Source organism: Pristis pectinata, chromosome 7, assembly GCF_009764475.1.
Source record: "Pristis pectinata isolate sPriPec2 chromosome 7, sPriPec2.1.pri, whole genome shotgun sequence".
Taxonomy (NCBI): domain Eukaryota; kingdom Metazoa; phylum Chordata; class Chondrichthyes; order Rhinopristiformes; family Pristidae; genus Pristis; species Pristis pectinata.
In genome coordinates, this window is record NC_067411.1 from 26,267,636 (window position 1) to 26,283,518 (window position 15,883).

At 39.3% G+C, this 15,883-nt stretch overlaps 1 protein-coding gene across 8 annotated transcripts in view; it reads right to left on the reverse strand.

Moving 5' to 3' along the window:
* Positions 1–7,952: 7,952 nt before the first annotated feature.
* arhgef28a (Rho guanine nucleotide exchange factor (GEF) 28a) overlaps positions 7,953–15,883 on the reverse strand; it is a 283,580-nt gene continuing 275,649 nt past the window's right edge. For all 8 annotated transcript variants that reach the window (XM_052019926.1, XM_052019922.1, XM_052019928.1 and 5 more), the window contains 2 exons: positions 15,262–15,384; positions 7,953–12,878 (listed from right to left, as the gene is read on the reverse strand). In XM_052019926.1, coding sequence (XP_051875886.1) covers positions 12,697–12,878; positions 15,262–15,384 — 305 coding nt within the window. In that variant the 3' untranslated portion in view covers positions 7,953–12,696. The remainder of the gene's footprint in view (positions 12,879–15,261; positions 15,385–15,883) is intronic.

A 15,883-nucleotide genomic window follows, 5' to 3' on the forward strand; every position in this document is an offset into this window, starting at 1 on the left:
AACAGGCTTCAACATTGACAAATGTAAACAAGCTGGAGGCAGGAATGCCCAAATGTAAAGCACTAGGGGATACTTGCATGGCAGAACCTTGAGAACAAGAGGGATTGGCTGCAGGAGATATACCCTACTGAGCAGCTTTAGAGTCAGGTTGATGAGAAGCTGTTATTCAGAGGAGGGAATGTATGAATAGAAGGTTGCCCTGACAGGACTGAGCTAATCTGATAATGAGCAGGACCACAAAAGTGCTTTTGTGCAGCAAGTTTTATGTATCTGCCGTGAAGCGTGTTACTATTGCCATGGGAAAGGGCTATCTATGAAGCAAAGCACTGACCGAAAGCTTGTCAGCTGAAGTACTACAAAAGGCAGGACCAGTATGAACTTAGGCTGAAGTCCTCTGGGTTAAAAGTCTGCTAGAAGAGCAGCCGCTTGAGGTAGATTCCAAAGATTAACTTAGCTGTTCAAAGGCATTGGGCTCCATTTATATAATTACTGCACAGATCTCCTTCTTAAACTTGAACATTAAATTGACAACCTCATCCTGAAGATAATATAATACAGTAATTATTCCTCCCTACTGCTTACTAATATGAGTTTGTTTTATACCAAGTGGAAGAAATGCCAAATGCTGCTTAAGGAAGTGCCTACAGGAAGTGCGCGAGACTGCTATGTGAGTGACTTTCACTCTCCATGGGAAGGCAGTGGAACATCACTCCGTGCTGGCCAAGGAACCCAGATGGCAAAATTCTAAGCTACAATAACTTCATGCCTCTCCATAGTATAATGCATTGGTGCAGAAACATGCTGTGCAATTTTTAAAGAAATTCTAAATCCCAGAACAATCAGTCCTGTTCCAGAAAACATTCTCAGCATAGGGCAGCATTTGGAAAGATAGGATTGACCGCAATGTACCCAGAAATTGCAAGGAAAAATGTCAACCACTATTCTTCCTGCTGGTGAAGGCATGTGTGTTTGAGAGCTAACAGTTTGGTTGTGATGCCTTTTATGCTCTCCAGCTTCTTGGATAATTTGGCCAAAACACTACAGCATGCATAGAAACCTTGTTGCCTTTAGATGAATAATTGGGAAATCTGCAAAAATAAAAGAAATCAAGGACAATAATGGCCTAAAAAATCCAACTTTTCCTGTATTGCTGATTCTACTTGTCTGGGATATTTGGGTGGCTGTCTTGTTACATAGAGCAGAATGTGCAAATCTACGGGGTAGTTGGCCGCTTCAGTGGCCATGGTCATTCTGTTTGAAGGCTGCCACCGATACCTCATTCTATCGACTAACAATCCCTGTTTGTTCAGTTGCCAGTGGAAAGAGGGAGCTTCAGAAGACCATGCCAACAATCTAGCAATGGCTCCCCTAACAGAGTCAATATTGATTTGATTCTAAACACTGTTTCAGCAATGGTTTCACCATTTGAGCTTGCGCATACTAGATAAGAAATTAAATATGACTGTTTAGTTATTTCAGTGACTGCAGAAGCCATTAAATTTCTCCATTTGCCATTACTGGAAGGTGAGAAGATTAAAGCTCCGTGTCCTGCTCCATGCCAATGACACCCAACTCTGCCTCTCCACCATTTCATTTAACCACTGCACTGTTTTGTGTTAACCTGCTTGTCTGACATTCTGCAATTACCTATGGTTGAATTGAGAAGTTAAACTGCTTGTCTGATAATCTGCAATTACCTACAGTTGAATTGAGAAGTTAAACTGCTTGTCTGACATTCTGCAAATACCTATGGTTGAATTGAGAAGTTATCATTTTCAGTCTCTGAGCTACCATACCCTCACAAAAGATTCCAGTCCCTCTGTCCATTGTCCCAATTCACAGGTTCAACATCCCATCTGAGGCTGAGCTGAGCTTGCAACCCCAATAAACTACTACAAAGACCAACCACTTTCACCATTGTAAACCCACGTTGTCTCCCACTTCCCAATTCCCATCTTTAGGATCCAAATCTCTGCTTAAGTATCCAGATCACAATCTTTTTTTTAATTTTATTTACAGCTTGGTAACAGGCCCTTCCGGCCCAACGAGTCCGCGCCACCCATTTTAAACCCAAATTAACCTACTCGTACGTCTTTGCAATGTGGGAGGAAACCGGAGCACCCGGAGGAAACCCACGCAGACACGGGAGAACGTACAAACTCCTTACAGACAGCGACAGGAATGGAACCCCGATCACTGGCGCTGTAATAGCGTCGCGCTAACCGCTACACTACCGTGCCACTTGTCTTGTCCAAACATTCCAACTCTACACTGGCTGTGACTGGCATGTTAGCATTGAATGGTTTACAGTGGCTAAAAGCTCCCAAACCATGGGAATTTTGGAGCATGCTTGTTTATAACATAAATGTGGATTCTATTCTTCCAAAACTTTACAATATTATCTATTGATTTGTTTTGAATTGAGAAATGTTTCTACTTTTGTTATCCTAAAGTTGAAGTGATTCAGTCAGCTCCTTTCTAAGGGTGGGTTTTATGTCAGTTGAGGGGACTTAAACCATTTTGGTTTAAAAGTATAACCTAACATTTTACACTGTGAAGGAACAAACTCAGCTCCTCATTTTTATACGAATTACAATTTTTTTTTAATCCTCATACCTCATTCCAGGCATTTCCCTGGTGTATCAGGCTTGCCCATGGGACAGGCTAAAACATCAACACAGGCGGACCCCCTAGGCTGCTGGAACTCATTTGTTTTCTTAATTGCTGCTCCTGCCTTTCCCTTGAGCATCCTGTCTTGGCTTGTGACAGAAATCATGACAAAATTTAAATAAATTGCAGCAACTGATATTAAATATGTGTTGGCAGCATAAAACCTTTAATATGAGCCAAAGAAAAACACTGACAATTGATTTTATAATCACCAGTTCCTTTCATTCCATCCCTGTCTATTTTGGTGGTGAGGCTGAGAGATCAGTTGGTAGGAAGCATATTTGCTGACTGATTAAGAGATTTTGTCTCGGAAGTTAAAGAGACTTCCAAGACAAATTGATCCTGAGAGGCAGGATTTATGAACATTTGGAGAGGTATAATATGATTAGGAATAGTCAGCATGGCTTTGTCAAGGGCAGGTCCTGCCTTACGAGCCTGATTGAATTTTTTGAGGATGGGACTAAACACATCGATGAAGGGAGAGCAGTAGATGTAGTGTATATGGATTTCAGCAAGGCGTTTGATAAGGTACCCCATGCAAGGCTTATTGAGAAAGTAAGGAGGCTTGGGATGCGAGGGGACATCGCAGTGTGGATCCAGAACTGGCTGGCCCACAGAAGGCAAAGACTGGTTGTTGAAGGTTCGTATTCTGCGTGGAGGTCAGGGACCAGTGGTGTACCTCAAGGATCTGTACTGGGACCCTTGCTCTTTGTGATTTTTATAAACCACCTGGATGAGGAAGTGGAGGGGTGGGTTAGTAAGTTTGCAGATGACACAAAGGTTGGAGGTGTTGTGGATAGTTTGGAGGGCTATCAGAGGTTACAGAGGGACATAGATAGGATGCAAAGTTGGGCTGTGAAGTGGCAGATGCAGTTCAACCCAGATAAGTGTGAAGTGGTTCATTTTGGTAGGTCAAATATGATGGTAGAATATAGTATTAACGGTAGGACTCTTGGCAGTGTGGAGGATCAGAGGGATCTTGGGGTCCGAGTCCATAGGACGCTCAAAGTGGCTGCACAGGTTGACTCTTGTGGTTAAGAAGGCATATGGTATATTGTCCTTCATCAGTCAGAGAATTGAATTTAGGAGCCAAGAGGTATTGTTGTAGCTATATAGGTCCCTGGTCAGACCCCACTTGGAGTTCTGTGCTCAGTTCTGGTCACCTCACTACAGGAAGGATGTGGAAGCCATAGAAAGGGTGCAGAGGAGATTTACAAGGATGCTGCCTGGAATGCAGAGCATGCCTTATGAAAGCAGGTTGAGGGAACTCGACCTTTTCTCCTTGGAGCGACGGAGGATGAGGGGGGACCTGATAGAGGTATATAAGATGATGAGAGGCATTGATCAGGTAGATAGTCAGAAGCTTTTCCCCAGGGCTGAAATGGTGGCCACAAGAGGACACAGGTTTACGGTGCTGGGGAGTAGGTATAGAGGAGATGTCAGGGGTAATTTTTTCACTCAGAGAGTGGTGAGTGCGTGGAATGGGCTGCCGGCAACGGTGGTGGAGGCGGATACGATAGGGTCTTTTAAGAGACTGTTGGATAGGGACATGGAGCTGAGAAAAATAGAAGGCTATGGGTGAGCGTAGTAATTTCTAGGGTAGGGACATGTTCGGCACAGCTTTGTGGGCTGAAGGGCCTGAATTGTGCTGTAGTTTTTCTATGTTGCTGTGTTTCTATGAGACTGCATTGTACCCAAATACAAAATTTAAAGAACTGGACAGGGATAAAATAGTGGAAATAAAAATTAGGTCAACAGTGAATTTTCAAATCACACCCAGCAGAAGTGATTGAAACACATTAACTCATTCAAGGGATTGGCATCATTGACAAACCCAACATTTATTGCTCATCCTCAGTTGCCCTCGAGAAGATGATGGTGAACCACTTTCCTGAATAGCTGCTGGCTTAGTGATAAATGTACTCCCACAGCATTGTTAGATTTGTAATTTCAGGATTTTTGACTTGGCAATGATAGAAGATTGGCTATAAATTTCCAATTCAGGATTGTGTCTATCTTGAAGGTAGTGGTTCCCTGGTCCTTTTAGGTGGTAGAGTCACAGAATTGGAGGATGCTGTCAAAGAAACCTTAGCAAGATGCTGCAGTGCAGTTTGTAGGTGGTAGACTTTCTAATCATGGTTCCTGAAGGAGGAATGCATAATAACGTAGTGGATTGGCTGCTAAATCAAGGTGTTGAGCTAGAGTGTGGTTGGAGCTGTACTCAAGGCATCTAGGCATGCTCCTACTTGTTCTTTACAGGCAATCGATTGGGTTTGGGGAATCATGAGTTGAGTCATTTGCTACAGCATACACACTCTCTGAAATGCACTTGTAGCTTCAGTATTTATGTAGCTGATACAGGTAAGTTTCTGTCCACAGGTGACCCCAGGACAAGGTTCAATGGGGGAAATCAATGTTTCTAATCTTGACGAATGTCATTGGGGGTGGTTAGACCATTAGTGGAGATGGTCATTACTTAGCACAACCCTGTTATTTGCCTGAAAGTTGGCAAGATTTTGCTGAAGCTGGGCACTGGTTGCTGATTATCCCAGAAGTTGCAAATGGAACAGACTACTCTGAATCATTAGTGAAAATCCCAGTTTCTAATCTCATGATGGAGGGAAGTTCACTGTTAATAATGAAGCTAATAATGGTTGGGCCCAGTCACAGCTCTGAGTACCTTCTGCAACAGTGTTCTGAGATTACTGTTATTGAACAATCTTCCTTTGTGTTGAGTCTTACTAATCAATCAAGATATTTCCTCTTCATTTCATTTAATAAGGGCTCCTTGATAACACATTCAATCAAATGCTGCCTGACATCAGGGGCGGGGATAGCCCTTCTCACCTCACCTCGGAATCTCTGGAAAGACAGCAAGTATTCTATAATTTTTTAAAAGTCCGTAATTGTAACCATAAACCATCCAGATTTTTCATAATTCATAAAAATTTCCTTCAAGGAAAGAAGGTTCATCACTGGCTGGTCTGACCTATAATTGACCCACGGCATATGATTGTTCACTGTCCTCTGAAATAGCCTAGCAAGCCACACAGGTCAAGCAATTAGGGAAGACCAATAAATACCAACCTGCCAGAAAAGTCCACAGTTCATGAACAAATAAAAATCCTTTTTTGCCTTGCTTTGGACCATGGCTGTAATGAATCTGGAGCCAAGTGGTCCTGGCAGAAGCCAAATTGAGAATTGGTGAGCAAATTCACAATCTCTTGGTTGCTCATCCACACTTTATCCAGTCAGCCAACATTCCCACCAGATGTGTATTACTTTTCATAAACTATCCCACTTTTATTATTGGGTAAGCTTTAAAACAGTGGTGGAACATAAGGATTGACCATCAACAACCAAGTACCAGATACAATGATTAATTTGATATTTCTTCATTTGAGTTAAACTATTGTTTGTTACTGAAACTGCCTCTTCAGCCATGGAAGATGTCTCAGTTGAAGGTATAACCATGACTAAATGTTATCAGGCCACCCATAAAAAGAGGACCTCTTGTTTAAAACATAATTGCCAATGTGACAGGAAAAGTTATATACCTGAAATGTTTCATGGTCCAAAAACAAGTTTCATAGATCTTATGTACAAAGAGGATGTATAATGAACTGCATTAAAAAGTTTATCTTTTACATAAAACATAATAGAAGGTGCACAGCTTTAGATGTTTTTTGGGGGGGGGATTAATTAAACCAGAAGATAACAATAAACACGTAAAAAAGTGAGTTGTTCACGTTGTTCTCCTCTCAGTATTAACTCAATGACTGAAATGGAATTTCCAGTTCTCCACGTCAGCTTTCTTTGTAGTTTATCTCCATGAACCAACATGAAATTTTGAGCAGGCATGTGGCTTAGCTCTGTGCACACCAAGGACTGACCTAAAGTTATTTCATATGGCAACGTCTGAGAGGTGCACTGCAAATGTCTGGAGGAGGATATGGGAGAGGGAGTGGATTAAAACCCAGATCCCAGAGGGGAAAGGGCAGTGTTCCAACTTCAAGACAAGGCCAGGTGACGTATGGAACAAATTACTGGTGCAGGTGGTCAAACAGAAAATTTAAGAGCTTCAAAAAAGAAACAGATATGGAAAGGTTCCTGCCATCTGAAAAGAGTCAGCTTGTTAAAAGGGCATAATTGGATCTAATGGCTAGTGGGACTAATGGGATTATCCTATCTGAAAGATATCACCATGGACCTGACTCTGCTATTCATCTCCTTGCTACATAACACCTCATGAGGACATTGCTGTTTTAAAATTGGTATTATTTTGCCAGTAATATCAATGCACCATTGGACCTCTCTGAGAGATACCCAAAATGATTTACCAGGTAAAACAAGCTGGGAGCAATGAAATCTGTTAACCTTCACTGATCAATGAGAGGTCTGGTTTCAATTATAACTGCAGTTATAATTGCATATGCAGAGTGAGAATGAAAGATTAGCTAGGGAACCTGTACTTAAATAGTATTCAATAAGCCCTGCCATAAATACATGTTCAAGCATCAGATGACGATAGTTTTGGTTTAGCTATAATAGTGTCAATGTCTTAACTCATGAGCTATGATGGTGCTCACATCTTGGCTCAGAGGTTATGATGGTGCCCATGTCTTGGCTCAGCAACCAAGAACCTGGAAAGAGATAACCATGAGTCTATCCCATCAGAAAGAAAAAGAGGAAATGTATTGGAGTGTATGTACCAAAGCCTGAAAGAAATATTTTAGTCAAACATAAAACAGCTATTCAATTTACTTTAAAGTAAATGAACAGGATGAATCATGTATTCAGTGACATTTATATTTAAAATGAAACACTAGGCACAGATAAACCATCTACCACTTGATGTGAGCAATGTCTGATGGCCCTTGGTGGCCTACTTTTTAAACTAATTAAGTTTTCAATCTTTCCTGCCGATAAGGAGTTCATTGGCATAATTACCTTCTATCAGAATGATTAATTGCACCCAATTAGTGCTTAACACATAATAACCAGAAAGATTTAAAGGTCAGGTTTCACCAATGATTATTTTCTTTTATTTTTGTGTGGGTTTTTTTGCTGCAATTTACTTACTTTTCCATTCAAGAATTTGTTCAGCTCTCCGTATTTTAAAAGCAGCTGAGATGCAAATTAGCTTGGACTCTTCTCATCAGTGATCTGAATGTAATAAATCTTAGTGCATTCAATCATTAGCAGTCTAAGAGTTAACTAGAAACAATGCACCAAGACACTCCAAAACATCTATTCAGATTTTATTAAACTGCGTATCAGATTACCAAGGTTCATTTGGGCCATTCTATAAAATTCATCATTATTCTTTTTACAGAAGTAATAATTACACTTGTCATAATCCTTTTCGCGAGAAGCTTATGACTTGATGCACATTTTCACTTCAGATTATTTTTCTTAAAATATATGCTCTGCAAATTTCTTTCTTTAATAAAACAGCAATTCTAAACATTAAAAGTGCAAGAAATGGAAGCTAATGAATATGTATCCAGTTCAGTATTTACAGTTCTAGGTATACAGCAGTATAAATAGCCTTTGTTTGGTTAAATGTGTGTAGATCTTTAAAACGTACTTTAAATCATTAACAGCACACACTTGACATGTACAATCTAATGTCAAACAAGTGTGATGATTTGTCACTTCAAATAATGTTCTAGATGAGTCTTGGCTTTGGAGTTTGAGTATAATTAAATTTCCAGTTATAACATACTTTTGCATCATCAGCAAGAAATAACTGCCTAAATATTTATGGTCCATTCTGTGACACTATAGTGCTTAAAGTCCTTTAGGATATTTTCATGGTTGTTGAGTAAATTATCCTTCACTCATCAATTTGAATTGATGAGCTGTGGGTTTGTTGTTGATGGCATTAGTGAACTATCTATCCCCTTAAAAAGTGAATTGGGGTAAACATATCAAAGCATTGCTTGAAAGTTAATGACACATTCTGAGTTCTGAACCCCCATCCCCAAATTTAAAAAAAGTTTATTTATACATTGCTTCACAAAGTTAACATTGTGCTAATGCTATTTTTCTCTCTTTTCTTGAACTTTATGCACTAACATTACATTAGGTGCAACGTAACATGTTTACAAGTTGATTCGTACAGGACACATGCTTCACAGCTCCAGTGATCCAGGCTTGATCCCGATCTTGGGTGCTGAGTGCATGGAGTTTGTATGTTCTCCTGTGACTTTGTGGGTTTCCCTTGGGTGCTTCAGTTTCCTTCCACCTTCCACAGACATGCTAGTAGGTCAGTTGGCCGGTAGGTAAATGGCAAAAGAATCAAAAAAGGAATTAATGGGAATGTGAGGATGTTACGTTGCAAGATTACTGAAAAATATGAGGGGGAATGGGACTGCTGGGATTGCTCTGCTGGGAGTTAGCATGGACAAAATGGGCTGAATGATCTCCTTCTGTGTCAAAATAACTAAGTAGGACTATGTGACAAATAATTAGTTGATTAAATCTTTTGATACAAATCTTGTTAAAATTCCTTTAAAATGTTGATGTTAATATTTCAGGCTTGTTACCAAAAGTGCTGTCCTCGATTGTGTATATCAAAAAGTTAAAGTCTCGTTTACATTTGTTCTACAGCAATGTTAAACTGGGGATCAGTCAAAATCTCCATTTATTCTCCCACAGTTCTATCAATTCCAGAAAGGCAAGTGCGGTACAATCTCATAATGACATTCCCTTTTGACTAAAAATACATAACACAATAGTGAGATTGGGGTCTGTATTCTGCTTATTTTGCTCTGGCTAAAATAAACTAAACTTTTCTAATTATTATTTGCTTCATAAAATTATTATTATAATTCATTCAATAATGATTTTGATTGATATTCATTCTGTTGGTTTGTCTCAAAAGTCACTGACCACTGATGTATAGGGATATTTACCTAGCCCTTTATTTTTGAAAGACCGTATGATAGAACCCGATGTTACTTTGATCTTTGGTCTTTATACAAACTGATTAAACTTGGTTGGTTTAGAAATTCAAGCTTTTTATCTGGTTAGTGACGTGAACAGTTTCTGGAATTAGTATTTGTTTATGCTACTTAATATAACTAAGTGCACTTCCAGATTGTCCAGTACAAGGGTCTCATCTATGAAAGCAACTAGAACTTTAAATACATAAGTATAGATGTGTCCTCATGGTTATAAACCAGTTTATATGACTTTAAAGAAAAGTATTAATATGATGTAGTATTGCTTTAGATTGTAATGATTATAGGTAAGTGGAACATTTAAGGACACATTTAATCCAGTTTCATCAAAAATATCATTTTGTGTAAGACATTTTGTATGAAATCCCTTAAGTAATTAGTATTCACTCAGAGGTCATGGGCAATTTAATAATATTCTGGGTTTGAAGGACAGTTAGAAATAGGGTAAAGAGCTCTTGTGAGTAGACTTTCTTGTGAATTGCTGTTGTTGTGCTCTTCCATCTTATCTTATAATTTATCTACATTACACTAGTCTAATTTAAATGCAATAGCAAATCCAATATGACAAAAATGGGCATTTTTTTTACATTTCATAGGCTAAACAAACAGTGAATGAATGAGTGGTTTTAATTGATATGGTCTTCAAGTATCCATCAATCTTGCCCAACTCCTCTTCATAATTAAAAGACTGCATTTACATACCATTATTAACATAGTTAAAATACCCCAAGGTGTTTCCCGAAGTATTATCTGACAAAACTATTCCATATAAAAAGACATTAGAAAATGACGTAAACCTTGGTCAAAGAGGTAGGTTGTAAGGAAAGAAATTTAAGAAGATAGAGGTAGAGATGGGCAGTGGACATTTTCTTAGTACTGACTGACTTAATTTGCTCTGTTGTCCAATTAAGCCACTGCCATTTAATAGATTTTGAAACAAAATGCTGAACAACTTAAACACAAATGCAGAATCACAATACATGGTAATGTTGGTCAGCCAGTCCATATGTAATACAAATATAGGTGATACTTCAATATCACTGAATTTCATTTTGGATTCATACTTTACTTCTGTTCTCAGCCATCAGTACATTTCTTTATACTGTGACCCAAAAGCTTCAGTATTAGTGTGGCTACCCTGAAGGCAGAGTGGGGGAGGTGCAATCCAATGAAGTTCCAAACACTTGTAATGAACATAATTGGTGATTTTGGGGAAAAAATGCAACAAAACTTAACATTTTAAAATAAATGAGAATAAGCAGGACCAGAGACTACTAACAATAATAGTTCAACAAAGAATTGCAAACACAACTGTAGGCAGTTTTAAAGGTTAATAAACTCAAGGGCACATTCTTCTAAATGGCAGCCAAGTTTCTGAAGTGAACTAGAAATTGGTTGAATCAGAAGAAACAAAGGGTCACTGTGCCTGGAGCTGCATCAGCAGGAAGGAGGTGGCTAGCAGGGTGCTCAGAGATCAGTGCTTGCTCCATTTACTGTTTGCAACATGCATGAAAATTATTTAGAAATGTATATAGAAGTATGCTGATCATATCAAATCTTAATGTGTGAGTGAAGGAGAAGAGAATTAAGAATAGGAAAGAACAAGATGAGAAATAACAACGAACTAACAGACCAAATGCAAAGCAAGATTTTAGATTGGGAAATTGGACCAATAAGTGGCACATTCAACTTAACATGCAGAGAAACAAAGTGGTGAGACTTACTGAGGAGATGAATATATATATAAAATAATCAGCATTTTCTGCAAGTCACAGCAGAAGGAGGAAATCTGGAGACATTTGCGGTATATTTTCTGAAACCACAAGATAATCTGTAGCAAGAATTTTTAATAAAAAGCAGGTTCTTAGGGTTTTAGCCAGAAGGATGAAAGTGGTAATGAACAAGCTGAAGAGTACTGCAATATCACTTGGTCTGTTAGAGACATTTCTGATCACATTACTATGGAAAGGGTAATGTGGCAGTGGGTCATTAAAGTGAACAGATAAAGAACATTGGACTATATAAACTATGAGGAGGACATATGTAGAAAACGTCAAGAATTAAAGATCAATGGATAAACTGAAACCTATTACTTTACTGACAATAAAGCATTTGGACAGCCTGAGGTCATAAATGAGACTTTATAAATGCAAATTCTTTCATTAATACCCTAGTATATTTAACCTGAGCACAAATTGGACAATAATAATCACCAATTCAGACTCATAAGAGAAAAAAAGTAGTAATTTTGATTTAACTACTATACATGGAAGATGGTGAATAGATGGATCAAATTGCCCAGGAAATCAGTGGATACACAGAGGAATGGCAAATTCCAGGATGCATTGAATGACTATATTTCACAGAGAGCACCTTAAGCTATCAATAGCCTATGATACTTGCATTGGTGAAAACTAACTGGTGGATTATAATGGGCTCACCCCATAAAATATTGCTACATTCCAAGCATGTGATAGGATAGAACAAAAGGTTGGGTTAACTGAATCAACACCTCAAAAGGGAAGTGACTGAAGAAATATTTATGAAACATTCACAAAGGGGATGATCAAACTGTAATGGAAAGCCAACTTTAGTGATGGCTAAGTACAACAAATCATACCAAATAACTTTAATAACCACAGGCAACAGACTCGATAAAATAAAACGGAACCAGCATAGAGGGAGGCCACTGTGCCCCTGGGAAATTAACTCTAAACTGAGTAAGCAAGGTAGTGTTTAACTTTAGAAAATCGCAAAACTTGTCCTTGAAATTAGAAGAATGCAAGTTAGATATGGTCATTTCTGATTTATAACTGCTTCAGCTGGCATGACATAACAGATGATATATTATTTCACATATCACAATCTTATCACTAAACTGAAATGTGTAATAAATTTCATGAAACTTCAAGGTTTATAAGCATTTCTGGACCTACACGGCTTAGTGAAGAATTTACTGCTACATTTCAGTACTTGTAACATTTAACTGAATGCAACCGAGAGGTCAAGGTGGCCTATTGTTCCAGTTTGACTTAAAAGTGCTAATGTTGATACAGATTCAGAAGTAGAATATGTTTTCCTCCTCTGCCTCATCCTCTTGTCCATTTTTGCTTTCCTGTGGGACAAATGAGGGCCCCTCCACTAACTGCTGCACCTCCTGCTGTGACTGCAAACCCCATGGATGTAGAATACTTGTAGCAGGCTGCTGGGCAGACAAGGCTGTTTGTTTGGTGTTCAGATCTGCACAAAGAAAAAAGCTGATAAGTACTCAGTTCTAATTTCAGAGATCAAAGGCTTCATTTCAACTCTTCTGTCTGGCAGAAACCAGGCTGCAGGGGAGGAGGTAGTAATAAAGAATTAAAATGGAACAGAGGACTTATCCACTTCTTCCCACATTGATCTGGCTGACAGCGATCATAAATTGCATGGAATAATGTTACCTGCTCAATCTGGCAGGAGTTTCTTTAAATTATAATTTGCAGATCAGGCTCCAATGATTTGATTAGATCCTGATTTACCATTTTAATTTTTTGGGGGTCTGCGTGTGAAAGCCTTGAGGGCTTCCTCATCAGCCGTGTTGATGGAAATGAGAAGTGACTCAAGAAAATTTATCAATGTACTTTTGTTATGGTTTCCTTCTTGGGTCAGGAAGAACAAAGCTTTCCCTTGGGACCCGAAGAAATTGGGAGATCAAATTTGAAGGCTGAATACAAGGTTAATGGCAGGACTCAAAAAGTGTGGAGGAACAGAGGGATCTTGGGGTCCACTTCCATAGATCCCTCAAGGTTGCCGTGCAGGTCAATAGGGTTGTTATGAAGGCGTATGGTGTGTTGGCATTCATTAGTCAGGGTATTGAGTTCAAGAGCCACGAGGTGATGTTGCAGCTCTATAGAGCTCTGGTTAGACTGCACTTTGAGTATTGTGTTCAGTTCTGGTCACCTCATTATAGGAAGGATGTGGAAGCTTTAGAGAGGGTGCAGAGGAGATTTACCAGGATGTTGCCTGGATTGGAGAGCATGTCTTATGAGGATAGGTTGAGTGAGCTAGGGCTTCTCTCTTTAGAGAGGAGGAAGATAAGAGGTGACTTGATAGAGGTGTACACGATGATAAGAGGCATAGATTGAGTGGACAGTCAGAGGCTTTTTCCCCAGGGTAACAATGGCTAACACAAGGGGACGTAATCTTAAGGTGATTGGAAGAAGGTATAGGGGGGATGTAAGGGGTAAGTTTTTTTACATGGAGAGTGGTGGGTGCGTGGAACACACTGCCGGCAGAGGTTGTGGGGGCAGGCACATTAGGGACATTTAAGAGACTCATAGATAGACACATGAATGTTAGAGAACTGGGGAGCTATGTGGGAGGGAAGAGTTAGATAGATCTTAGAGCAAGATAAAATGTCAGCACAACATTGTGGGCTGAAGAGCCTGTATTGTGCTATAGTGTTCTATGAAACCTTGGGCTTCTGCTGCATTGGGAAAATTCCCTTGCCAATTGGGACTCCCCTCCTAGAACATCATCACATGTCAGTGATCTGTTCACATTGGCAACAGTGGCATCCCACTGATCAATTTTATGCACTTGCAGTCACTTCCCATCAACCTGTAGGCACTTGGTCAGGAAGTTAGAAAGGGCCTTCTCTCCTGGATTGCCATGTTATTCCCAAAGCCATATTCCTGCCCAGGAGCTAAAATCAATTCCTCCATCCTCCTCATTCCCTCAGTTTGATATTATCAAGAACACAAAGATGTTTAAGCTTTTATGTAATCCACAAACATCAAGAGGCATGAGCACAAAAAACAACGCTGAAGCTTCAATGCAGTATGGAGGAGATCCTGCACGGTTGCAGGCATTAGCCTTCAGACAAGGCATTAACCCAGGGCTCTGTCTGCTCTCTCAGGTGGACCTATAAGATCCTGTTGTTCTACTTTGATAAACAGCAAGGAAATTATCCCAATGTCCTTGTGGACGTTTATCAATCAACATCATGGAAATACAGTAAAACTCCAATAATCTTGTATGTTTGGGATATTGGTGATGTTGGATTAGCAAATGTTCCAGTCCACTGGATGTTGTCTGACGTTATAAATTTCCCAGTGAATGAGGTAAGTTTTAAGAGAGCGCAAGAAATAGATCCTGGTCAGTTGGAAGTGAATCAGGAAACTGAGGCCCGGTGACTTGGAAGGGAGCAGAACAAAGATAACCTGGTGAGCCAGGTGCTGAACTATCAGGATATCCAAATGGTTAGATAGTGAATTATCAGATTAGTGGATTATCACATTAGAGAAGCTTGCTATGTGCAAATTTGCTGCTTCATTTAGTACATTAAAGCAGTGAGTACACTACAAAAATAATTCAATGGCTGTAAAGGGCATTAGGGGATTGTGACGTGGTATATAAATTCAATTCTTTATTTTTTCCTTGCAAAATTGGCTAATCTTCATTCTGTGTCAGCAGGAGGTAGCTCTAGATATGGGACAGTCTATTCCCATCTGACACCCAAATGTGTACAATTTCCAATGGGGATTCACCAGATTGAAATAAGAGGCAGGAATCCTGACACTTGTCCCCTCCCTAACCAGTGAAACCAAACTCAGGCCTCAATGACTGCAAGCGAGTCACTCACCTGAATGGAAAATCAAACTCTGATGTTCCATTAACACATGACTTGAAGAACTACTGGCTTTTTCAGCATCATCTCCTTTCGTGCAAATCTTTTCTCTTATATAGTTGGATGGATCATAGGAAGCTTTAAAATTGAAAGAAAAGGCAATGTTATTTCTCATTTAGCAAAAATGAAAGCATCCTTTTCCTCTGTCCAGTGCCAATAAATCGGATTTGCACAATAATTCTTCCACATGTTCAGTAAATAATCAAAGGATACATTTAATGCAACAGTTGACATAATCACACTGTTTTTTTTAATAAATGGAGATACCATGAAAATACTGTTAATACATTAACTCAGCATTATGGGACAAATTAGGTCAAGTAGGCCCTTGAACCTATTTAACCTTAACCTTTCAAAACAATGACCCAACTTCACTGTTAAGCATCTTGTAATTTTCTTTTTATATGCATGTACTGTGTTGATTTCAACAACCCTGTAGGCATTCAAGTTACATCTACTGCTGTCATGAGCATCTCATTTGGCCATGTGTGAGTCTATGTACATATGAACATATGAATTAAGAGCAGGAGTAGGCCACTCACTACTTAGAGCCTCTCTGTCATTTAGTAATGTCTAT